Here is a 25661-nt window from a genome sequence, read left to right on the forward strand (position 1 = left end):
AGGAAAAACGGAACAGTAATTTTCTGGTGGCATCTGAATATAATTTAGCACAAGGCATTACTTTTTGCTTAATATTTTGCTCTGTCCTGTGGGCTTTGGTGGTGCCCTTTGTTTCTGTTTCTAACAGAAATAATTAAATGTGTTTTAAGAGAATGGGGAGGTGGGAGAATGACCCTTACCTTGACTGTATGGCTGACTTACCACTGCGCAGTATGTCTGCATGTTGTAACATCTTCCTTTCTGTATGGTCTCCGGATGGATGAGTTACCAACCATTATATAATAAAACAAGAATCTGTAAGCCTTCCAGAAAGGAGGAACCAGCAGACATATGTGAGCAGTTTGGTACTTCCTGGAAGAGGGATCTGAGCTCTCTGCAGAAAAATCTATAGAAAGACCTCTGCAGTAGTGGGAGTGGTGTTTGTCTGGCCCCTCAGCTCCCTCGGATGTTAGACAGGTCTCCCTCTTAGTAGTTGCAGTTAACTTCCCATCTCCTCCTGCTCCTATGCCTTGTACTTGCTCAACTGTTGCGGGAAAAGGCCTAAGCGCACTTAGTTAGAAGGTACCTGTTGACATTATGCTGGTTGAGGCAGCTGTAGAAGCCTACACCCGGTGTGCAAGTGGTAGTGTTCATGGAGCTGTGTCCTGGAATCCACTTGGTCTGATGATGGATTTTTAGCTCAGATCTGTTCCTGGAATCCAGTTTCCCTCATAGCCGTATAGGCCCTGTACTGGAAGCAAAGATGATCTGCAAGAAGTTGCTTAAAAGCAACCGTTGCCAAAAGAAATGGTCTTTAAGTTATAACCTGCATTACTTTTTTGCAGCAATGAAAAGCCCATCCTCCTAAGTGAAGCGCAACCCTTGATGCCATTGGCTGAAGCATGGCTGGTTCCAAAGATTTTTAATGGAGACATTAAAACCTGTCTCCATAAAGACTTTCAAGCAAGGTGAAGGAAAACAAACAGGTGATAGTGGAAAAAAACTATTGGAGCAACCGAGCAGAGGTCACTGGAGCTGATTGGAAATGTTACTGAATCTTAAAGCCCATTCTGTGTGCATGTGTGCTCCTCTGACAAATGAAATGGGGATGTTTTTGTGAAGTCTGGGAAGGCTTTTCTTTGTTACCAAGCTACCCTTACCTGTTTTTGCTTGAGTAATTGCAGTGTACATAAGAGGTGAGAGGGAGACAGGGAAGAAGATGGGGCTGTACAGCAACTAATGAGCTGTTTCAGCCTGAAAAATCGGTCTATGAGGGTGGCCAGAGCCTTGGAACCTATTAACCTTGATGAAGTATTTGAAAATGTAGGACCTGACAGCTGGGGCAAGAAGGGTCTTCTTAAAAAACTCAAACAATCTTTCTCTCTTTTCTCTCACACATGTTTGCTGGTGGAATGCTACCTGACTTTTTTAACTTTTCCATTTTCTTACTGCATAGCTTGACCAGGTGACTTGCTGCTGTGCTACTCATCTGCAAATTCCTTGGCTTTTTTTATCTTCCTGATGGAAACCAAGTTTCTCTGTAGCAGTTGTTTATGTCTACAGAAATCCCAAATGTTTTCTTCAGATACTTGTGCTCTCTGTTTAAGGCAGGCACATTCTTCTGTGGAGAATGACTCACTTGGGATTGAATAGGGCAATATTTGTGTTAATCAGCTGCATTTCTGTCCGCAGATAGAGCTGTGCGTTAAAACAAACATGCTGTAGACATGAATTAAGGGGGGAAATATGACATGGAATTTCCTGACTTTTTAAAATAATAATAATAAAAAAAATCTTTGCCAAGAATAACTTCATGTGCAAATGTTTCTTAAATGTGTTGCACATTTGTTTTTCTTTAAAGGATGGGTGGCCAGGCCTCTTCACATGTGGGCACCATATAGTGACATTTTGTAATTGTGTGGGGATCTGGGTTAGTTTAAAGGCTTCAGATCTTTCCTAATCTGGATTGTTTTGACTGAGCTAGGTTAGGGAGCAACGAGACAAGCAGGTATGCTGGCAGATGTCACAAGGTTATGAGAAGCAATTTAGAACAGTAGTCTTCTTGTCTGTCCCAGCTGCAGCAACAAAACAGAGCAAGCACCATGGATACACTTTGTCTGATCTGTTTATCTGTTACTTCTGTTTAGTTATGCATTCTGTTAACAACCCACAAAAGTAAATCCATTTTCTACCACCTGCTGAAGAAAGACAAATATTCTTGCTCCCTACTAGTCTCCAGCCATAATAAAGTGGTTTCCCTTTCTTTGCCTCAGTCTTAAATGAAACTAGCTAACTTTCTTCCCCCCAGCACTTGCTCAGTAGTGTTTAAACATGTGCCGGTATCATAGAATCACAGAATGGTTTGGGTTGGAAAAGACCTTAAGATAATTTAGTTCCAAGCCCCCTGCCATGGGCAGGGACACCTCACACTAGACCATGTTGTTTAAGGCAAATGAATATGCTAACATTATTTAAAACTTGCTTCCTCAGTCTTAAAAGGCATTGCAGAGTGTTTTGCCTGCTTACTGAGTGCAAACTGTGCTTCTAAACATGTTGATATAGCTGCCTGTCTCTAAATTTCTCTTGGGGGAAAAAAAAGGACATGAATTGGTCTTCCATAAAATCCACTTTACTATCTTGCATGTAACTGCTCTGTCTGCTTGTTGTGGTTTAAACCCAGTCAGGTAACTCATTCACTCACTCCCCCCCTTCTTTCCCTCCCCCTACTCCCGGAGGGATGGAGAGGAGAATCAAAAAGAATGCAACTCCCATGGGTTGAGATAAGAACAGTTTAGTAACTAAGGTATAACACAGATCACTACTGCTACTACCAATAATAACAATGGTAAAGGAAATAACAAGGGAAGAGAATACAACACCTCAGCGCCAGCCAACCGATAACTCGCCCCCCCCAGCCCGACCAAGCACCAAGCCATACCTCCTCCAACCCCGCAGTCTGCCAGCCCTTCTGGCTAACTCCTAGTTACATCCTGGGCATGACGTGCTGTGGTATGGAATACCTCTTTGGCTAGCTTGGGTCAGGCGTCCTGTCCCTGCTTCCTCCTGGCTTCCCCTCCTCCCTGGCAGAGCATGAGGCTCACAAAGTCCTTGGCCAAACCAAAACATCATTGTTATCAGCTCTGTTACCAGGCCGAAAGTCAAAACACTACACTGCACCAGCTACCAAGAAGGAGAAAAATGACTGCTACTGCTGAACCCAGGACACTGCTATAAGTCCACACAGCTTGTTGGTTTCCCCCAGTGGCCTGACCCACGTTAAAGAGGCTGTTGTACCTCTGTGGTAGTCTGTAATATCTATCTTCACTGTTTAATGTTGAATTCTGCGATTATTGTCAATATCATTTGGATATCCCCAACATCCTCACTTGACCCAAGGAAAGAAAGACACATATAGAAGTGTAACATGACATAGCACTGTGGGTTTGCCCTAAGCTGGTTTTCTGCAGCTTTTTTTAAAGTAACTTCGTTCTGTTGTGTTTCACAGGCCACTTATACATGTATACCTTACTCCGTAGAACATAGCTCCACGAACTGCAGAACAGAGAGCTCCTTTGCCTTTACTGAAAGCTATAGTCAGTGTTCTAGTTGTAGGCTTATATATGATTGCTGTCTTTTTTTGTCTTTTCTCTTTTTAAAATTATTATAGGTTCATGTATTGGACAGACTGGGGAGAAGTGCCAAAGATAGAGCGTGCTGGGATGGATGGTTCAAGTCGCTCCATTATAGTTAACACAGACATATATTGGCCAAATGGACTGACGCTGGATTATGAAGAACAGAAACTTTATTGGGCAGATGCTAAACTAAATTTCATCCACAGATCAAATCTGGATGGAAGTCATAGGTAAGAAGTTTTTGTTTAATGTACGTAAAGTGGTGCTTTTCTTAGAAGGTGAAGTTGTGTTGCAGGCAATTGTCATGTTAGTGCTTGCAAAATTTTAAGCAGACTAGTGCTATCAGAAACTTTTACCCTTCGCCATCCTCCCCTTTCAAACACTGTGAAGCTGAATGTGTGCTCCTCTTTGGGGTATCCTGTGACTCACAAAGTCTTTTCTCAGGATTAGTCCCATTAAAAAAAAAATCCTAGAATCCTGTTCTTAATTGTGTAAGATTATATAGCAGAATTGTCCCTTTTCAATAGGTATTTTGTTGTTGTGGTATTCATAAATGTAGAAAACAATCTGGAAAAAAATGGATTGTCATATAATAGTATTTCAATTTCATTAATCCTAAGGTTGGGAAATTAGTGAAAAACAGTCTTTACAGTGAGCTATGCTAAAATGACTATTTAACAGTTTTTTAGTGATGATGTAATTATTTTTGATCCAATCATGGCTACTTCTTGATTAAGGGAATAACTGGCACTTTGTATGTATGCATTTATCCCTAATTTGGATGATGACCCTCCTCATTGAATGAGAGAGCTTTGACAAGTACTGTTTGCACACACAAATGAATCACAGTTAGCTTGTGCCCAAGGTATATATACAATTATTTGAGGTATCTCTTTGCAAATTTTTGTGATGTTTCAGGAGGTTTGTCTGGGCATGAAGTACCTTTTCTTATGTTCTTCATTCTGATCTTTTGGGGCCCTGTCCCTTCTTTCACCACAAATGTCAATTTGGAATTAAAAATCAATCATTTTGATAAGATGGGTGTTTTCTGTAGACTCATGAGTTGGAACATAGGCAGCATGCATACAACTGTCCTCTGTCTTATCATGGTATTTATTTTGAATGCTGCACTTTCTTGTAACACTGGTTTGAAAGGTTATGTAATTTTCTCTTAAATTCTGCTTGTTAAAAGACCAAAAGTTCATGCAGTATTTTTGTAATAGTGTTTGATCATAGAAAGTAACAGAAGTTGAATGCAGTTTTAAATTTGTGTCTTTGGATATAAATACTAAAAGTAGCTTTGTTAATTCAAAGCACGGAGATATGGATATCTATTTTGAACTAATCCTTCATTTGCTGTTTCTTTCATAAGAAAGAAAACTTAATAGTACCAAAAAAAGAGAGGAATATTTTGAAGTGATGCTTTCTTTAAAAATGACTACTGATATCATCAAACCTAAAATGTACTACAGTGGCTTTGTCCAACAGGATAATTTGGTAGCTTGTTTTATTATTGAGTCAACCCTTTTCGTGCTCTACTACTTATATGAGAGGGAAAGGCCCACCTTAGTATGACAGCAAACTACTGGAGTCTGGCTGATGCTCTTCTAGGAAGAGAGCGCATGTTGGGTGCTGCGTTAAATGGTGCAGTAGCACCTCTGTAAAATGATGCAGAATGTAGAGATGGGTTGGGGTTTTTTTCTGATGTTAATAGCTTGAAAAGTGTCTAGTGACTAAAAATTGACACCCCCACCACCCAAATCTATGTTTTCCTGCTTTTCCCATGGAGCACAACCTGCCTGTCTTATCTAATGTCTCCAGTCTTTCTGGCTCCGGAGCTACTTTGGTGTTTCCTGCTGGCACCACTGCATTTTCAGTCTTCTTTTTCTACAGACTTCTTAGTGGTTTTTCCCTTAGTGGTGGTCTGTTGCACAGTAGTGTAAATATGCTTGAGTTTGTATTTTGTTTTTATTTTAATGGTGTTTAGCTGCTGGTCTGCCTTTGGTTAACATGCAAATGATTTGTTCTAAAGATGAGGCTGTGAAGGTGCTGATATTTCTTGGTGTGAGAAGCTGATCAAACTTTTCTGGCTACGTAAAGCTGCATCTAACAGCTGTCTTGTGACACGGAAGTCAAGTCACCTGGGTCCTAGCAGGTACCTTATTCTAGAATAAGTTCTCTGGAATTGGTGAAACCTGTAATAAAGACCTATGTACACAATCTGGAATTTTTATTTTTTTCTATTTTATTTTTCAGATCTACTAATTTTTTCTTACACTGTCATTAAAAACAAAGCAGTTAGTCTAATACTTTAAAGTTGTTGGGTTTATTTTTTAAACTGATACTAAAATGTATCAGAAATATTTATGGCAGTGTCCTAATATGTGACCATTTGAGGGGAGAAATTGTGTTTAGATGGGAAAGCACATATGACTTCCCTTAAGCACTCAGAAGCACACACCACTTCTAACAGCACCTGTTTTTCCCTAGGCGTGTGAGAAAGTTCTGAAGATTCAGAAAATAGTCAACATCTGTATCCAGGCATTTTTGTTTTTTTTTTTTATTCTTTGCAATTGCATCACTGGGAGAGGAAAAAAAAAAAAAGAAATAATTGCAGAAGTTAAGCTGTTCTACAGTGGGGTTTTATGTAATTTTTTTTCTCTGCTGTGACCTCTTAGCCTCTGCCTGTCTTAAGAAAAAGATCTGGGGCCATCTAATGGCATTCTTTTTTTTGTTAAATACTGCCTTTCAGTTATTCAGTGAATTCACCTTTCTCAATGTGATACTTTACAGCTGTAATTCTGTATTCTCTTGATCATTTTAATAATCTTTTTCAATAACAGATTTTCTAAGAGTAAAAATAAGCAAAGGCAGTTTCTAATTCTGCAGAAAAAAAAACCCAAACCCCCTTATCTTCCTTTTAAGTGGAAAAAACCCCCAACAAACCCAAGCCTCCATAGCCTTCAGTCTTTTCTCCTAGTTATCCCCATTCCAAAAAATCCCTGAAAATCACTGTATTTTTCTGTAATGGTAAAGCTAATAACATCTGGGGTTAGAAGTCTTTCTGCTTACTTCTCCTCCTCAGCAGCAGTCCATCTGGCTTTCCTGTATATTCCTATGCCCGATGCACACAAACCCTCACCCTGTTTTTTAACCTCCCTCCTCCTTGGCATACCTCAAATGCATCCACAGCTTCTCATATTCCTTCACCCAGTGTTACCCTGCCTGTGCCCCCTGCACATTCCCTTCTGGGTCTGGCAACTCAAGAAATTGTTCCTGGGCAGCTTATTTCAGCTGCTCCTCTTGTCAGGTGGGTCAAATACACCAAGTTTAGGGTCATTCATGTCATCACATCCATCCATTTGTTAAGGAAAACTTGTGAAAAGTAAAAATAATCTTTTTGTGATCCTTGCTTTCCTGGATGGTTGGCCAAGAAGTGCAATATGCATTGGGTATGGAGTTGGAGGAGATGGGTGCTGAACACACAGACCCAGTATGATCAGATAGCTTTGTTTCCGTGTGGAAGATGACACTCTGTGGTTAGGCCAACTTTTTTCCACCACCACCACCTTTTAAAATCCCTTTTCAAGAGTAATTTTCCCTAAAGAGTTAAGAAAGGGGGAGAGGCAAGATCATTGTCATTGCGTGCATAATCTAACTTAAAAAGGACTTTTTGGCTTATTTAGAAACTGCTAATTTTAGTGAATTGTTCTTGATATTTAGGTCATTCTTCTAATGCTGTTTTATATTTATGCTGTTGTTGTTGCTATCTAAATATCTCTTGACTAAAACAGATATTGTTGTGACATGTTACTAGTTTTTCTGGTGCTTTACCAACTGTCAACATGTACTGGAAAATATTTATGCTTCTGGAACTGGAGCTATTGAAGAAATTAAAAAGAAATGGAGTTACATAAAGACATACAGCTTCATAAATATACTATGTTCTAGAACTAAATGATTTTGGTACCTTTTAGCAGAGGAAGCAGGTAAGTAAAGATTTGATTTGTCAAGTTGTTTAGTGTTGCATAACATAAGGTAGGAAAGAGTCTGTAGCGGATAAATGACTGTAAAAGCTTCGTGTAAAGCAGGATGACATGCGTTTTAATTGCTTTGGGGGAAGTGAAAAATAGTTAACAGGAACTAACATCTTTATATCAAAAAGAATTTCAGGGAGTTCAAAGAAAATGTTTTTGTGACTTGGATGGTGAGAGAGAATACGGTGCAAATAGGGAAATATTTTAATTAGTGTCACTGCCGGTATTAAAGTTTTGAGGTTCAGACCTTAGTGTTCTTAAATTTGGAAGGAGTGAAAGGGAAATATTCTTGGCATATTTCTAAATCTGTGAGCAATGCATAAGTTTTTTGTCTTTTTATTCCTGCAGCCTCACTATCACATCTCTACACCTGGCACTACACAAGAATTAAAATTTAAAGATTTATATGTCAGAGAAGGACATTGATATGCATGGATGCTTTGCTTCTCGCTTGAAGGGGTCTGGAGAGTGGAAGAGTACAGTAGGCAGGTGGGAGGAATATGCAGGGGGAGAAATGAAGCTTTGGGTTTTTTGTTATTATTATTATTACTATTATTATTTATTTCTTTGTCACCTCTTTGGACAGGACCTAGATAAGCTCCCTTTGGACTTGATGAGCCTCTGCATCAAAACTAGTAAGCAGCATGACAACACTGGCAGTAGCACTCAGTAAATATGTGCTAGAGTTGTAAATTCATGAGAGAACTTCTACAGCAGATTTTACAGGGATGATGGATCATTCCTTACCTGCTAGCCTTGGGACTTATTAGCCCTAGCTACTCCAGTGATGGGCTCGTTAGAATAAAGAGGAAGAGCAAGAAGTTGATGACTAATGCCCTTGGTTTGCCAGCAAGAGAAAGGAACGAACAGTTTTTTCATGTCACAATGTAATAATTAAAAAACCAAATTGATGCACAGAAGAGATGGTTTTGGTTTTTTACAGCTCTCGCTCTGCTCTTATCAGAGTGAACAGTTGCTTTTTGTGGGACTAATTAAACAAAACTGAATTGCAGACAGCTCTCCTGTGAGTAGAGTACCCGAGATAGGTTGGCCTGCTAAGGCAGCTCTTGAATTAATTTTCTTTTCCTTTACCCTGCAGCAGCAGTTCTAATTAATAAGTTAACACGTTACTGGCTGAAGGGAAATGCACTTACAAGGTCCCCCAGGAAGTGTTTGTGCTAATGAGATGGGTTTTGAGGCCACTGTAAGAAAACATACTTTCAGCAATTGTCAGAAAGCTGAGAAGCTCTTGCGAGGAGGTGAATGTCTTGAGTTTGCACTTGAGCATTGATTTTTCTAGTTTCTGTTTTCAAGCATCAGCTCATGTCTGTCTGCCAGATGATTAGTTGCAGATTTGATGAAACACTAAAAGTACTGTGTCCCTGCATTTAGAAGAGTTTCTTTTTCATTATTTGCGTGTCATGTGTATAATGTATGACATTATGTAGGTATTTTTATTAGGTATAAAATACTGCATTCTGTGTGTATCTTTGTGTGTACTTCTATGAGATAAGCATGCCTAACACCCTCAAGCAGTGAAGAGGAACCAGTCTGTGGTGAAAAGCCTCCTTCAGTACATCACCAACACATTACAGGCTGGTGCAGTAGACAAATAGTGCCCTAATTAAAACTGCTAGAGAATCCTGCGTAAGCAGAATTAATTAGATTACTTGGACACAGAGCCAGGGTGAATTTTTTCGTTCTTCCCCAAGGTGCTTCTGAAATAAAATGCTGGGAAGATGGAGCTTCAAAACATTTGTAGTTGACTGCATGGGATACACATACTCAGTGACTATAGCTAGAGTCAGATCTGTGCATATTTCTAGGCTTAAAAACACGTAGTATGGGGTGATTAGCCCAGGTGGATCAATGGAGCGGCTCATCCATACTGTTTCCCAGACCTGAGATAGCAAACACAGAATTAGATCAGGATCACAGCCCTGGTGAAACCAAAGGAAGAGCAACTTTGGTTAGGATGTATGTAGACCAGTCTGCAGTCAGGGGATATACTGGTGCGTGTCTTCCTAAACGTATCTCCTCCTGCTGGCTTCCCCGTCTCCTCCCCTCTTGCCAGAGGCCTATCATCTGCACTGCCAGGCCTGATGGTTTTTGCCTGAAAAATGACCTGCAGAATGACTTCATTTTGCAACCACCATTTTACTTCCAATTGACTTTTTCAGACTTCCATTGAAGCTGGGATTTGAAATGTCATTGTTAGACCTGGTACTTGTTCCGTATACTTTCTGGAAACACGTGATAATTGTGGCTTCAAGAAGTGGCAAAAGAGATTTTTAAAGGGCAGCATGATACCCCACAAGTCGTGTTTCCTGTTTACTTTCTCAGGGAATTAGAACCAGGCTTGTATTCTGATAGGAATATTTGAACAAGCATTCATGATGAAAATCCAGCTTAGTTTTCCAACTTTGTTTGCAAGTATTTTTGTTAGGTTGTCAGGAGAGAGAACTTCGTAAGCTTCTTAGGGAACTGAAGCTCCCTGCCCTCCTTGGGCATCCTTGATGTGGTGTTACATAGTTGTCCATTGGTCTTCCATCCTGCTTCATGTGATGGTGTGTGTAAGTGCTTTGGCCACTTGATAATATTTTGTATTGTCCCAAGTTGAAGCTCGGTAATTGTTGCAACTTCCTGAATGCTCAGGCATTAAGTAATCTATAGGTAGATGGAGAGAAACATTTTGTGTAAAGTATTAGAATTTGCTTCATGCAAGCCTGTTACATGCTTTCTTTAACATGATGAGCACTAAAAGCAAGGTTTAGAAGATGGGTCTTTACATTTTTTTAATCCCTCATGAAGGAAGATGTGATGATAATCGCCACATAACAACTTTCTGTTTTGTTTTTCTTGCACCAAGAGGAAAAGAAAAACTAGGTCTGATAAGAATGTGGCCTCAGGTGTCTTTAACTGGAAATTGATCTGGCGTAGCATAAGAAGAAAAATAAACTAAAATTCAGTAAATGCAGATACAAACATCCCTTAAAGACTTTTTCAACAATATATAGATAATCAGCTAGTTACATCTGGTTGGTATGAATTTTCTAGCTCTGTAAGACTGTATTGTCATTGGATACCAATATGGTAAATTTTGCTACAGTATTAAGTATGAAATATTAAGATGAATTACCTTCATTTTTTCCCCTCCAGTCTTCAGTTGTATTTGAAATGGGATTACAAAGACTGATACAAGAGGAGGCTTTTTTTTTTTTCCCTTTCTGATAATGTAGGAGATTGTAACAGATACGGGATCCTCCAGAGAGACACTGGAGAAATGAATTGGAACATAAATTTACCTGCCTTGGAAACTGAGTGCAGGCAACCTCAGAGGTCACCTGAAAGGAGTTGTGCTACTGTGAAGCTGGAATGTTAATGACTGAGAGAAGTACAGGCCAGGCTGGCTGAGTCACACTAGGTTTTCTGCAGGTGTTCTCATCAGCGTTTGACATCAGAGAACTAAGGCAGCCAGAATAGAAGACATTTGGTTAATGGAAAGTGTGTGCTTGTTTATCTTTCTGGAGAAATGCTATTATGTTTCTATATAGAACATCTGTTAAATTCTAGTGGAAAAATTATTTTGATGATATTCTACATTATCTTGATTTTTGATGTCTTTTGGTGTGAAAAATTTAATTTCATAACTATCCTGTAGCTTTGGATTTGAATGTTAGTATTGCTGAAAAAAAAGAAATAAAGGCAAACTGAGAAAATTCTAGTTGAAGGATATGAATTTAAAGTTAATCTTTTAGTCATTTTACTGTTAATTTTTATTTCAAGTGCGTTTAGTCTTTGTCTGAAATGCATATTATCCTGAAGCAGGAACTTTTTTGTCATTGTTAGTATAAAACTGGATAGATTGTCCATGAATTTTTATGTATTCCATTTCAGAGTTCAGTAGCCCCTTTTGTAATGCCTGCTTTAACTTGTTTATTACTTATTACCTTTATCTTCACAAAGTATTTCACAGGCCTCTATAACAGTGTAAGAATAGAACAAAGGTGAATGTATTTAAATTGGATCTACATTTCTTCAGGCAGTAAAAAATGCTTGACTGTAACAAGTTTTTATTGTAATAGCATCTCTGATTACTATGATGATACTATAAATAGTTGTATTTAGGAAATTGTGATACACAACACAGATGGAATTTAATATCTGTGGAAACTGATTGTCTTCTCTTTTTCTGTTTTCACCACCTTTCTCTGCTGTCCTCTTCTGCATTTCCTTCCCAGCCAACTAAACAGTGTAGAGATGGTAACGCTTTAAAGGTGAATTGCCATCAAGATTTTTAAGGCAAATTTGGGTGATCATATGCTTGGCTCAGGGAAGATTATTAGAGTTAGTGTGTGCTTAGTGCCATCTAATATGTAGCCAATTTGCATGTTGCTGAAGCCCTATAGATGTCTCCTGAATGAATAACATTACTCCTTTTCCTCAGCTTTGGTGTCGTTTTTTAACAAGACTAATGATACAAGTTTGAAGGAACTGAAGAGCTTAGTGAAGGGTTAATATGATGTAGTGCCTTTTGTTGTTGTACCACCTATTCTAATCAAGCCTGGGCTGAAGGTAGTTGCCACCAAAGGGCTGTCGGGTCACGTTAGTTACAGCTGCAGTGCTATACCTGGTACCCAGGTTGGTGACTGTTGGTGAAGCCAGAAACATGGGGACCTGGCTGATCCCTGACTCTGCATGGGTGCCTGCATAGCACCCTGGAGGTGGGAAGCGCCTGCTTCTATCAGCTCTGGGCAGTAGTTGAGTACTATGCGTGGTGTTCTGGTCCTCTTCATTCAACTGGGTGTATTTAATAAATTACTGCTCAAGGCAGAAGTCAGGGCTCCTCTTCTTACCAGCCAAAACCAGAGCTCTGCAGTTCCTAATGCGGGTTGTACTAATGGGTAACTGCTTCAGACCAACCAACAGGTGATTTCTTGCACGCTCTCCCTTTCCCTGTTTTTTAGCACCTCTGCTTTCCAGCCCTTTCACCCCATTCGCTATTAGGCTGTGAAGGCTTGTTTAGCCCAATTCAGCCCCTGCTTCCGTGCTGACACACGTTTAGCTGCTGGCTGCCGTTCAGCAAGGCTACAAGTGCAGCCTGTGGAGGATGTTTGGAGGGAGAAGAGCCCTTCTGGGTTTTGCTGATTGGAAATCAGCTATCTTCTTGTTTGGAAACAAGGGATATGAAGTATGTGTTACTGGTAATACTCATCTTAATGAATACATGCTGTTGTATTTGAGCCCAGAGCCGTTTTCATGTGATGGCACCTTACATCTGCTCAGAGAAATGATACGAGTTTAAGAGTAATTGCTTCAGGACTGTGGCTGATGCTGCATTCGAGTGCAGTGCTCCTGAATCTTTCCAGATAAGGGCTGGTTTAAATAAGGGTCATAGTTCACTTTATGCATTGTCACATGAATAGATGGTTGTCTGAAAGTTCGGCATGTGTAGCAGCATCTATTGTACTCAAAGATTTATTCCCACTAGGAATGGTGGGTACTAATCACATTTAAAATTCCTCTGTTTTGCTGGATTTTTTTTTTTAAAGTAAATAGCAAGATAAGTCAGAATGCTGCATAAAAAACGTGACTTTTCTTGTGCATGGGAATGCTGTCTTTGGTGCAGGTTCAGTTAGAGTGAGAGCTTTGGACTTACTTTGCTTCTGTCCCATGTGACAAATGTCATCAATTTGTCATAAAGAGTTTAGATAGTCTCCAAGCCTGCTCTAAACTAAAATTATTCAAATCTGAAGGCATTTAGGGTTTGGGGGTGGGGCTGGTAGAAAAATGGTTTACAGAATTAGAATGTCTTTATTCTTAGTAGGGGAGTGTGTTGTGTCATTCTGGGTTCTCTTTTTGGCTGGTAGGTTTAAGCTGTAAATTATATTACAATAGTCTTTTGTAAGATGCTTAGTTGGTGCATTTAATTAAAAGCAAATATATACCTGACTCCAGACAGAGATAAGAAAGAAAAGATAGTGTGTCCTACTTTTGAGTGCAAAATACCAAGAAATAAAAAATTGTTTGGTGCAGAATCGGAACACTAGAATGACAAGTAAGGGAATGTATATGTGTGTTTCTTAGGAGGAGAAAAAAATAGAAGCTTTAAAGATAATACATCTTTTTCCAGAAGCTAAGGTGAAAGAGCAGTAATGACTGCAGTCTCTTTGTACTTGGAATCGTTGGCAGAAGGCACCTTCAAGTTTCTTGCTTTAATATGCACTTCTGTTATATTTTAACAGAAAATATTTGGAAAATAAAGAGTATTTTTGTCCTCTACTAAACCGCTTGGGTTGCCAACTTCTTTCCAGAAGTGATGCATACGGTGTGGGGGTGTTTTCTCAGTAAATACACAGATAATGACTCTCTTCCCTGCAAAAATATGAGGCTGGTGTTCATGGTGTACCCTATATTGAAGGAGTAGTAGAGCTGTCTGCCAGTCCTTCATGCTTTCAGTCTGGGGGAAGGATGGTGATCTCCACTATTCCATGGGAGCTTGTGTACATGGGAACGCACATGCACTCATGCAGTTAAGAAGAAAGGATGTGGGAAGAAGTGCTTGTGTAAATGGTACTTGTGTGGCCCTGCTTTGAAAAGGGTGTTGGTCCAGAGGACCTCCATGGTCCTCTCCATCTGAAGTTTTTCTGTGATTGTGAATAAAATAACCATAAGTAGTGAGCTACTTAATTCTAGTTCTGGGGAACCTGGGTACAGATAATTAGTTTCTACATCACAAGAACGTGGAAAAACTGTCTTCAGTAATGTTTGTGCTGCAGTTTTGTGATGGCTAATGAGCATGTGTTTGTATATATACATAAAATATATGGGTATACTCTTTAATTTTGTTTATGAACCTGGAGACAGGCAGTGACCCAGTTTGCTCAGAAATGATACCATGGCAGAAGATCAGTAGAACTCTGTTTAATGTCACTGCTTATAATAAAAACAATAGCTTAATAATTATCATAATAATGAACCTTGAAAAGTAAGGTTTTCTTTATGGTGAAACTGTTTGCCATTAAGAGTGTTTTTCTGGTGGTTCAAAAGAGTGAAACTGGAGGAGATGGATGGATGGACTGTTAATTGTCCAAATGCTGCCCCTGTTTGAAATCTGCTGAGGCTGAATATAATGGACATTGTGTATCATCAGGCAGCAGTCAGGCTTGCATAAAATCATCTGGCATTCTCTCTCCCTGCTTGCACATGGTGACACAGAGTCCCACAGGTGTTGAGTGTTAAAGGGGTGCTAAAAATAGACACAGACTTCAGCATGGGTTTCAGCCGGTACCTCTTGACCACTGCAGCATCAATAGGCAGCGTGGAAATAGCACTCCTGTATTGTGCTCCATGTCATTCCCCTAAGTAGGTACACTGTTTTGTTCCCCATAAATACATGGACAGTTTTGATCAACAGTACTTACACTGTAAAGCTTCTTTTCACAAATCTGTGTTCAAGCAAACCTGTAGCATGAACTATGCTTGATCGTTCTTTTTCTTCCCTGTACTCTCTTAGGCAAGCAGTGGTTAAAGGCTCCCTTCCACATCCTTTTGCTTTGACGCTGTTTGGGGACACGTTGTACTGGACTGACTGGAACACACATTCAATCTTGGCCTGCAGCAAGTACTCTGGGGAGGACCTGCGTGAAATACATTCCAACATCTTCTCTCCCATGGATATCCATGCTTTCAGCCAAAAGAGGCAGCCAAATGGTAAGCTGTCTTGCTTTCTTTTTTTAACTGCAAGTTGGAACTGACTTGCAAAAATCTTAATTAGTCTTTCTGTATGGCAGTGGGTGGCTTCACCCGCGTCATGATGCAATTTTTCCGATGCAGAGATTGGGAAAAGACCCAGAGAGAAACCAAATATTCTCTACATTGTTCTTTTTAAGTGCAGAACCCCATCTCTTGCTCTTTTTCTGCCTGCTATCCTGTTGTCGTATTCCTTTTTCTGTTTCATGTGCCATAACTTTAGGCAACGTGGTATTTTTATTTTTAACAAGTAGTAGTTCCCAAATGGAAACTAGTGTTAATTTGGCAGATGACATTAAGCAAGACTAGCTCTGTGTAATAACCACTGTCTTAACCATTGTGTTAATTTACTCTATTTGCATTTTGGTGTTATATATACAATGCTGTACATTCAGCACAGACATGCTGAATAGTTAGTGAAGATGAGAAGCACAGAGCTAAAGTCAGGCTCATGTTTAGAGCTAAGTGCTGTTTCCCCAAGAAAGGAAACGTTCAACATCCGTGCATTTTGGTACCATAAATACCCCACTACTCAGCACTTGGAATTAATTTTAACTTGTTCTGTGTTTATCATTTCCTTCTTTAATCTCTGTTGCTGCCACTGATTCTACCACTCAAATGCCGTATGTGTCTTAACACATGAGATGAGGTCATTCGTTATCAGAAGCATTAATCTGTGTGATTTATGTTTAACAGCTACAAACCCATGTGGAATTAATAATGGTGGCTGCTCCCACTTGTGTTTGATGTCTCCTACCAAGCCCTCTTATCAGTGTGCATGTCCCACTGGTGTGAAACTTCTTGAGAATGGAAAGACCTGCAAAGATGGTAGGCTTTGTTTTTAAAAATCCTTTTAGATTAAGCACAAAGTAGTTTCTGGAGGGAAAGGGTTTCTTCCAGCTTCACTATATAGTGCACATTAGGGGTGGCAACTTGTGAAATCGTGTGTTTTTGTGGTACAGGTAAAAGTGATTTAAAAATGCCCTCTCCTTTTTAAAAAAGAGCCTCATAGCTACCTTCAGTTACAAAATGTTGGTTGCAGTTCTGTGTTTGTCATTAATTCCTTGCCAGTTTTTGGGAGGGCTTTGTTGTTCTCTTTTCTTAGAGAAAATGATACATACCTCCTTCTGTTGTCTCTCATATGAATCTAATATTATTTTTTATGAATTAGTATTTGGTTAATAGGATTGTACAATAAACACAATTGTTGGGTTTTGTTTGGTTTTTTTTTTGTTTAAGGTCTGTTGTCTGTTTATTATACACATAGACACCTGGAATCTCTTCCAGTTCACATGCATAAAGTTAGGCACCTGCATCTGTATAGAAGACTGAAAAGAATGGCATGTTTTTAGAAGTGTTGAAATTTGTTCAGCCTTAAAACTCAAGATGTCAGGGCAGCAAGCAGTCACCCAAAACTGATTTTAGTGTCTCACTGTGGGATAAGGTATATGATTTTAAAGTGTTATATTCTGTAAGTATTGGTCTAGTGACACTGTGGTTGCTGTAGTACATCAACAGGATCAAAATTAACACTGGGAGATAATCAGCTTGCTCATAAATAACCATCTTTTGTGCAGATTGTCTCTCCGTGACAAGAGTAAATGGAGAAAGAAACAGAAGGATGCAGTAGAACTTACTGTAAATAGGCTAAATAAAATTATATAGAAATTTTTGTTAAATTGTGGTTTTTTTATATTTTAAAAATTCTTATAGGCTTGTCAGCTACTGTTCAGTGATTTCTTCAATTTCATGCTGTTTCATGCTCTCTGCTGATTATTTTTGTGTGGTTATTTGTGTCTCTGTGAACCTTGTTAAAATAGATTGCTGCTTTTATGTGACAAACTCAAAAGCAGCTCCCAATTTAGCCTTGCAGGATCGTTTTTAAGAATTTACCAATACATGCACAAGATGTTTTTTCTGCCAGTACAAGGAACAAAATTTAACAATACTGCTGTGGATTGGTCATATTTAGTCAGAATGTGACACAAATTCACGTGCTTTTTAAAAAATACTTGGCACTCACAGATAAGTTCTTTGTGGTAGTAGATACCTAAAGCAGTTGTTACCCAATACAGGCATATTTCCAAAAGCAGAGTTGCACAAAAAGTCCACGTGGGGGACGGGGAGTGGTGAAGGTTTGGTCACTTGCCAAGCAGAGGTAGAACAGTAAGGCAGCAGAGGCTGAAGGACTAAGAACAACAGTTGGAACAAGCCCTGGAGAGATCTGGAGCGGGAAATTGCTTCCCTTTGACTTATTGCTGATAGGAAAAGGGCCAAGGACTTTTTTTTTTCTTTTTTTTTTAATCCAAGGACTGTATCGTTTTGCTCCCCACATGCTGTGTTCTAAAGAACAGGTCATTGTATCACAGAAGTGCCTGCTTCACTGCTCAAGTTCAGCCCCATATCAGAAGCCAGCTACCAAGCGGTTTAATAGCCCTGTGCTGAAGTGCCGAATGGCACCTTTCAGAGTATCAAAGTAAATTACCAAGGGCAAGTAGAGGAATGGTATTAAAAAAAACTGACAAAAAACAACAAACAAAAACCTCTCTTACGAAAAGGACTTTAACTTACCATGCAGAGATACTCCAAATCAGTTCACTTTTTCAGCCATTCCTTATGTCTCAGAATTCATAACTATTGCTCTTTTCTCCCACTCCCTGAACACAAGAAGTCACATTGTATGTTCCCAGTCAGCCATAAAGTATATTTGGTTCACAAAATATAGTTGCCATTTTATGAGAAATTTTGTTAACCAATGCAAATTGGTTACAGCATGTTGTCCATCTGTGTGCAAAAGACTTTATACAACATTTATCTTATGCTTGTCAATATGACATTGTGATTTTAACCACCATTCTGCTATTGTGTCTTTCCAAAACGCTCTGACCTTCCCTTTTGAAAAGACAGATGAGTGGGAAGGGGGTGGGGGGAAATGGAGTCTGTGTTTATTTAGCTCAGTGAGCGTTGCATACCACTGCTTCTTGGACTAAGGAGTTAGCACATAACCCGACTGAAACAACCTGCTCAAACTATGCATCAGATCCATTGCTCCTACTTTGGTGCTGTGCAGAGCTGACTTCTGGGGGGAGTGTGAGGGAGCTTTATGCTCAGCATAGAGAACTGAGCTTACCCCAAAATAACGAACTATTTCTGGCTGTTTTTTCACATCTCTTACTGAAGAGAGGTGCCTGTGCTAGGTTTAGGGCTTTTGCAAGTGACGTACAACCTTCCAGAGCTCTTCAAGGCAGAAATTCAGTGGACTTTCTTCTGAAGGCTTCAATTACTGATCTGGGGAAGCAAGGAGAGCATAGCAGTCAAACAGAGTCAGACTAGCTACAGACCAGATTTTGAGATGTAAATCTGTATGTGTTTGTGTGTTGCCTTCCTTTCTTAGGCTGCTCAGTGACCCTGGGGAAGTAAGTTTTATTTTCTCTTTTTCAGGTGTGCGGGGTGGAGGGGTTTGTTCTGGATTCTCTAGGCTGTTTTTTTCCCTTTGTACTTCCCTTTTACTATCTCTGCTGTGAAAGTAGAGCTGAACCCTGAGAACTGAACATTTTCACCTTGGATCTTCTCAGTATATATCTATTATGCCAAAACCCTGAAGCACTGAGTGATTAAATCTCCATTTGCTATTAGGACATGTACATGACTGTGGGGAAGGAAGGAAGGAGGGGAGGGGTGATGTACAGGTGAAGAAAGGTGAAAATGTTCAATGCACTAAAATCATAGGTGCATTAAAATCAGACTGGTTCCTAAACTGCATTGTTTCATGCTGAAAGGAGCCTCTTTGAGGAGGGAACTTCATTTCGTGCTGCGCTTTTGAGAGCACTGGCCTGGACTGAAAAGATTTTGACGGGTGAATTTTGAGTGTATGTTTGTGGTGTTTGCAGTGCTTGGCATTGACAGATGATCCTTGCAGCCAAAGGTGAGGCTGGCTGACCCTCCCTGAGCAGTTTCCATGACAACCTAGCATTTTTGGATTATCTTGGTTTATAGGAAATCTTTTCCTCCCTCCCCTTTCTCCCAGTGTTAGTTTCTTCGTTTTTGTGGTTTTTTTTTCATTGCACCTTAGAGGAGTGTTACCATTTCTTGTGAGAGCTATGAATATAATACCCTCCATTTAGAAACACTTCTCCGTAGTATTTCAGGAAAGAGTAATAACTTGGAATACAATTAGCTATTTTGCTCATAACAGATAATGCTGGCTGGTTGTTCGTGTCTTAATCTCTATTCCTCTTACAAAATAAAACAGCTAATAACTGAGACATGGGCTTGTAGCAGAGCTCTTAGGCTCCCCCACTGCCTAGGTAAAAGTTTGTAAATTCCTGTTCCTCAGAAGAGAGAGGCAGAATAAGCAGTTTTCGTGGCCAGCTATTCCTTAGTTAAGAATGTACTAAGAGAAGAGTCCTGTCTGAGCACCCAGGCATTTCGACCAGGCAACTTTTACCTGCTGTTGTCGTATTACTGGTAATTTATCATCCTCTCTACAGAACATACTGGGATTTCTCCTTTTCGGTATTATAGGACTGTTCTTCTAAGTTTGGCAGAGCTACATTTAAATGACCTGTTTGATAGTTCATTTTACGAGAAAATTCATCTTACAAGTTCATCGTTGGAGTTACATTCTTACTAATGCTTGATCTCTGTCCATGTGCTCAGCGTCTGTCTTTGCCTGTAGTGAATTTTACCTATTTCCTGCATTTGCTACTACCAGTACAGGTGTGTGGTTTCTACTGAGAAAACTGGTGGTGACTTCAGCTGAGCAAGGAGAGGAGAGCTTCCTCATACAGAAAAAGCACTCCTTAAGACTTTGATTTCAGCCTTTATTTGGCCATGCCATTCTCTTCCAGGAAAGCATTCTATTTCACCTGTGGATGCTCACATCCTATTTCCCTGCTAGGCCTGGAGGCAGTAATCAGAAATTTGCGCTTCCTTTTGCAATTTAGGGCTGCCCAATGGGTAATTTGCTTTGTCAGGAATAGCCAGAATCCTGATTTGACTGCACAGATCAAGATGCTAATTTAACATCCAAATTCTTTCATTTATTTTGAAGGGAAGAAAAACATACATGATTTCAGATGCTTTTTTGTCTTCTAAGGCAAATTTTAAGGTTGAGCTTGCCTAGATGAAAAATATCTTGTTTCTGTTATAGTTTCAGGGGTTCTCTGACAATCATGACTTTACAATTGAGGAAAGGCATTTAGGAAAGAAATAGTTTAGTCAAATGTGTGGTAAATCTATTGAGGATGCATAAATAATCTTGATCTCTCAGATATAGAGAATGCATTATACACGTCCTAGGTCTAGCATTTCTTATGTATGAATTCCTGGGTGTGTGTGTATGTAGCTGTAGTAGCCTGAGCAACCACTGATGGTTTTAAAGTTCAGTAACTTACAAATGACTGAAGCCTGTATATCATTGAGAAGATGTAATTAATGTGAAGGTTAGCAGGGCATTAGACGCTGGACTTTAAAGCTATGCTGTTGCATGTATTTGCATGCTTGTTCTGTTTCTCCTTTTCTCCCCCTTCCCTTGACTTCCAGTGGCACATAGATTTAAATTATTTTGATTTTATAATAGTGACTTCTTGAGCAAAGTATTAGTTCCAGCACTAATGTAATGCACCAGCCGTGAGCTTGTAATCCCAGCTTTCAAAGTGCTTAATGAAAGTAGGCTAAAGCTCTCAAGAAGAAGAGTCTGGAGTAAAGCTTTTATGTCCATATTTAGACGTCTTAAGTAAAGGACTTGATTTTAGAAAAATTGCTAACTAGCCTGAATATCCCATGGCTTGAGGCGCTGCTAAAAAGAATCTTGAGCTTGGTTCCCAATTCGAATAGTTTGGGAGGGTTGGCTTTTAAAACAAATTATGGATTCCTAAAATCGCTTAGGATTGTTTGGGAGACCAGCACAAAGGGGAGGTGGAAGGACCTGACTTTAAATATGCGACAGCGGTATGCTTACTCTGCCTGCAAGTATTTGCATGGAAGCTTTGTACACCATGGTTTGAAGGCTGTGAGCCCACACCCCATCATACCTAGTGGTCTGTGCCCTCAAACCCAGCACTGTATTTGAGATGCATGTGTGACTACAGGCATGCTCATGTTGAGTGCAGTAGAGCTCACCAGTAGTGAGAGAGAAGGGTGCAGCATGGGCTGTAAACTCTGCTCCAGGTCTCTTGTGTGTTTGTATAGGCCACTTCATCCTCATATGTGCAGTTTGAGATGTCTAGAGGAAAAATTGCCTCAGGTCTGCATATGCCTGGTGAGGTCAGAGCTTTGGTTTCAGCTTCTGTGTACCTTTTGAAATCGAAGTGTTTTGTATGTTTATGGCTCATTCCAGTCTCCCAGTAAGTGCTGGTATACTGAAGTTATGCTGGCACACAATTTGTATTGTCTTTTCCTGCCTCTTCATTCCGTTTTTTCAAGTATGATTCCATGCCCAGGATGTTCTCCATCATGCTCATCATTAGAGGCAGGGTTTTTCTGGAGAGACAGAGTGAGGAAGTCTGGAGACCTCGCTGTCACATTTTACCTTTGCATCGTAACTGGCCATTGGAGTACTAGTGAAAAAATCGATTGCCTCTGTTACATCCTGGCAATCCTGAATACCTTGAGCAGTCTGAGTGGTGGTCAGTGCCTAGCCACCTAAACTTTGTATAGTTGGTATTTGCCACAAGAATAAATTGCTTTAGTTCTGAGACCACCATTTTTCCTTGACTGTTATCAAGGTGGTAATGAGATCAATCCATAAACGTGCCCAGTTCTTGCATTTACTGTTTTTGCTATTGTCAGGATAAGCCTGAAGGCATTCTGAGTAATCTTTCCCTCAACCTACCTTGAGTGAGATGCTTCTCTACTACTCGGTTTCTTTTTCCTGAACAGAATGACTGGTGATCTAACTAAGCAGCTGGGGTGTGGGTTTGCAGATGGGTGGGTAATAACTCTAAAGTAAGCTTTCAACTTTTTACTGCTTGATTGGAGGGGTGTGGGAGGGTCTTTGATTTGGGGCTGGAATGTTAGTCAAGCCCTGAGATAAAAGACCATGAAATTCTTAGCTCAGGGATCCAGAGCACAACATGGGTTAGCTGAAAGCCAGCCATTTCCCAAAGCTCAATTAAAGCTTAGACTCGGTGAATTATTTGACTGAAGAACATTGTTGCAACCCGAAAGCAGGATACTGAAGCTGTCGAAATGAGTCATCTTTGAGAAGAATTGGAAGGTCAATTGGTCAATTTCAAGGGTGAGTTTCAGCAAAGGCATGGTTATACTCAGCCAGGTCTTTCTGAGGACCTGGCACTGGTTCTTCAAAATGACTGTCAGCTTCAGCTGGAGCGCACAAATAACTTTTAAATTATGCCTTGCACTTTTTCTGTATGTGGTAGATTACATACAGCTGTCTAACTGTTTAAAATCTGAAGTTAGTGCACTTGTTCAACCTTACTTTTACTAGAGAATGCTAAAAAGGTATTACTGTTTGGGTTTTTTATATGATTTTCATAGTTTTGTGTAAAAGGTGAGTTGGATAAAATGGTCATGAAGTTGGTAAGAAAGAAAGTAATAGGGTTTTCTTTCTTACTTGAACCTAAATTGTTGGGATTAGTTATGTGCTAATGCTGTATATGACCATAATGCAGCTGAATGGTTGTATCTTGATGCTGAATTGTTTGATATACTTAGTAGTAATAAGTACAGATGTATATATAGACTGTGACAAGATTAATTGCTTCTGTAATTATAAAAACAATCTTACTAACATGCCTGTTTTCCATTTACTATGTCACATGCTTTACATTATTTTGAAGGATGCATAGACATGTAATTACAGGTTCCCCCTTCCTGATATTAATTAATGCATAAGGGTTATTCACTAGAAGAACAATTGGGTAGTGTGTACATGTGTTTCTAAACACAAGGTGTTGTAGGAAAAAGGATCCCAAAGCTGATTTTAATCCCTTGTGGACTACCAATCAGGAACAGTTGTAATAATATTTTCAACTTCAGTTGCTGAAAGGTGCTGTTTCTTGCAGCAGTGTGAAAGTGTCTTAGATGTTTTTAATGTGTTAAACTTGCTGTAAATGAAGCAATGGCTGCTTTGGAATGTCTCCAGAGTTTGGCATGCAGTGAGGTTTCATCTAGCACCAACAGCAATTACTCAGTGTTTTAAAAAGAAATTTGGCATCAGACACCAAAATTCTTTCTTCATCGGCAGCCTGTTTGCTTTAGTTTTTGCTCATTCAGCCTTCTAGCCCTTATTTCTATCTCTGTAAAATCAAGACATGGACAGCAGGTGGCTTAGCGATTGCTCTTTTTTTCACTGCAATGTTGATGTATTTATTTTCCTAAACCTTCCCCACCCTTGCCTCCCCCCACTTTTGTCCTCACACCTACATCAGTCCCTGCCAAACCCTTTGCCCTCACTGTTTGAGGGCAGCCATTGCAACACACTTTCCCTGCATTTAGGATGCACACATTTTTTTACCTTAGCTCAGGCTTCCCTGAGGCTTGAGCTGGTCTTATCTCCCTGAGACTCCAAACTGATAAGCCAGTTTAATTGGAATGGGGTGTGGTGGTTGTTCATCCTTCATTACATAGAAATCCAGTGACATAGAATAGAAATTGAAATGAGAATGAATTAGAACAGACAATAAGTACATCTGTTGTTGATCAGATGACCAGCACGTGTACCATTAAACAGCTTGTGTTGCCCTATGTGAAAACATCTTCTGCAGTGCAGGCTGATCTTAGTTATTTATTATGATTCTGACCTTTGATCTAGAAGCCAGCAAGGCTTTTGTATGCTCCAGCTCAGTATGAGTTTAAAAGACAAACTGTCATTTATCTTCATGTCTTCAATAAGCTTGTTCACAACAAATATGGGAGAAGCTGACAGCTCTCCTGCTTTGCATGGTCACTGGGCAGTTTTCAGTTCCCAAATCTGATGACTCCTTTCTCAAAGGAGATTTACTTCTGGCGTTGTGTATTACATTTTTCCCCGCTTCTAAGCATGTTGTTGAAACATGCACCTTGTTTGTCATGATTGTCCCCTATATCAACAACAGCAAACAGTCAGTAAATTATTTATATAATTAATTTTTTATGTAAGAGGCTGTAGGCCATCTGTTTATTTGCATAAAATAGCAGCAGAGTCACTGTGTATCCATTTCAGTACCTTTAGAGGGAATGACAGGGATAGAAAACATGTCCAGCATAGTACATTTTGGTCATGGAAATGACCACTGAATTTTCTCTGTAAACACATCTGACTTGTTCTGCAAAAGAACAGCCTCACATTTGAAGCCTTTTAGTGGAATACTTTTCTAGTGCCCGTCAGTTTGATTGGGTTCTGTGAAATCAAGGCAGCTAGACTAGCTTGTACTACAATCAGGTTCGCTATTTGCAGGCTTACTGCACAGTGTGTAAGATGATTGTGTTTTTGTCTTATTCATGTAGGTGCTACTGAACTGCTGCTTCTAGCGCGCCGGACAGATTTGAGGCGAATTTCCTTAGACACCCCAGATTTTACAGACATTGTTTTGCCACTGGAGGATATCCGCCATGCTATCGCCATTGACTTCGATCCTCTAGAAGGTTACATCTATTGGACTGATGATGAAGTTAGGGCCATCCGCCGCTCATTCATTGACGGGTCAGGTAGTCAGTTTATTGTCACAGCACAGATTGCACATCCTGATGGCATTGCAGTGGACTGGGTTGCCCGAAATCTGTATTGGACTGATACTGGCACAGACCGTATAGAAGTTACAAGGCTTAATGGGACCATGAGAAAAATCTTGATATCAGAAGACTTGGAAGAACCCCGAGCTATTGTGCTGGATCCCATGGTTGGGTGAGGAGCTTTTCGTGAGCATTTTTTATATATTAGTCATGTAAAGAAGATACCTCTGTCTAACTGTATATGCGGATAATGGAATGCAGTGATAAATTTCTGGGCCTTCAAAATGACAATTACTGGTATTCTTTCAAGTTAAGTCTCTGAGGCACAGGGACTGCAGCTCTATTTTGACCACCTGTGTAGTCATTCTCCTGTTTAAAAAAATGTTTGTGGCTTAGGTGGCTCTGTTTATTCTAGCTAATAACACTGTTTATGCTGTCTCGCTGGGCAGGCTGATATGGGAGTTTGGTGTAAAGGGACAGCGTGTTTATATGTTTGTGCTTTTTGAATGGTTAGGACATCCTTACTTAGGTAAAAAAATATATTTGGGTTGAAATGTACTTTTCCATGTGCAGTGTGGTTTCA

At 39.8% G+C, this 25661-nt stretch overlaps 1 protein-coding gene across 2 annotated transcripts in view; it reads left to right on the forward strand.

Moving 5' to 3' along the window:
- Window positions 1-25661, forward strand: part of LRP6 (LDL receptor related protein 6) — a 127867-nt gene that overhangs the window by 48846 nt on the left and 53360 nt on the right. For both annotated transcript variants that reach the window (XM_057426423.1, XM_057426431.1), the window contains exons 3-6: window positions 3647-3844; window positions 15168-15364; window positions 16100-16231; window positions 24854-25250. In XM_057426423.1, coding sequence (XP_057282406.1) covers window positions 3647-3844; window positions 15168-15364; window positions 16100-16231; window positions 24854-25250 — 924 coding nt within the window. The remainder of the gene's footprint in view (window positions 1-3646; window positions 3845-15167; window positions 15365-16099; window positions 16232-24853; window positions 25251-25661) is intronic.

The sequence above is a fragment of the Pezoporus wallicus genome, unplaced genomic scaffold (genome assembly GCF_028554395.1).
Source record: "Pezoporus wallicus isolate ANWC-B61680 ecotype Strahan unplaced genomic scaffold, APGP_CSIRO_Pwel_v1 scaffold_3294, whole genome shotgun sequence".
Classification (NCBI taxonomy): Eukaryota; Metazoa; Chordata; class Aves; order Psittaciformes; family Psittacidae; genus Pezoporus; species Pezoporus wallicus.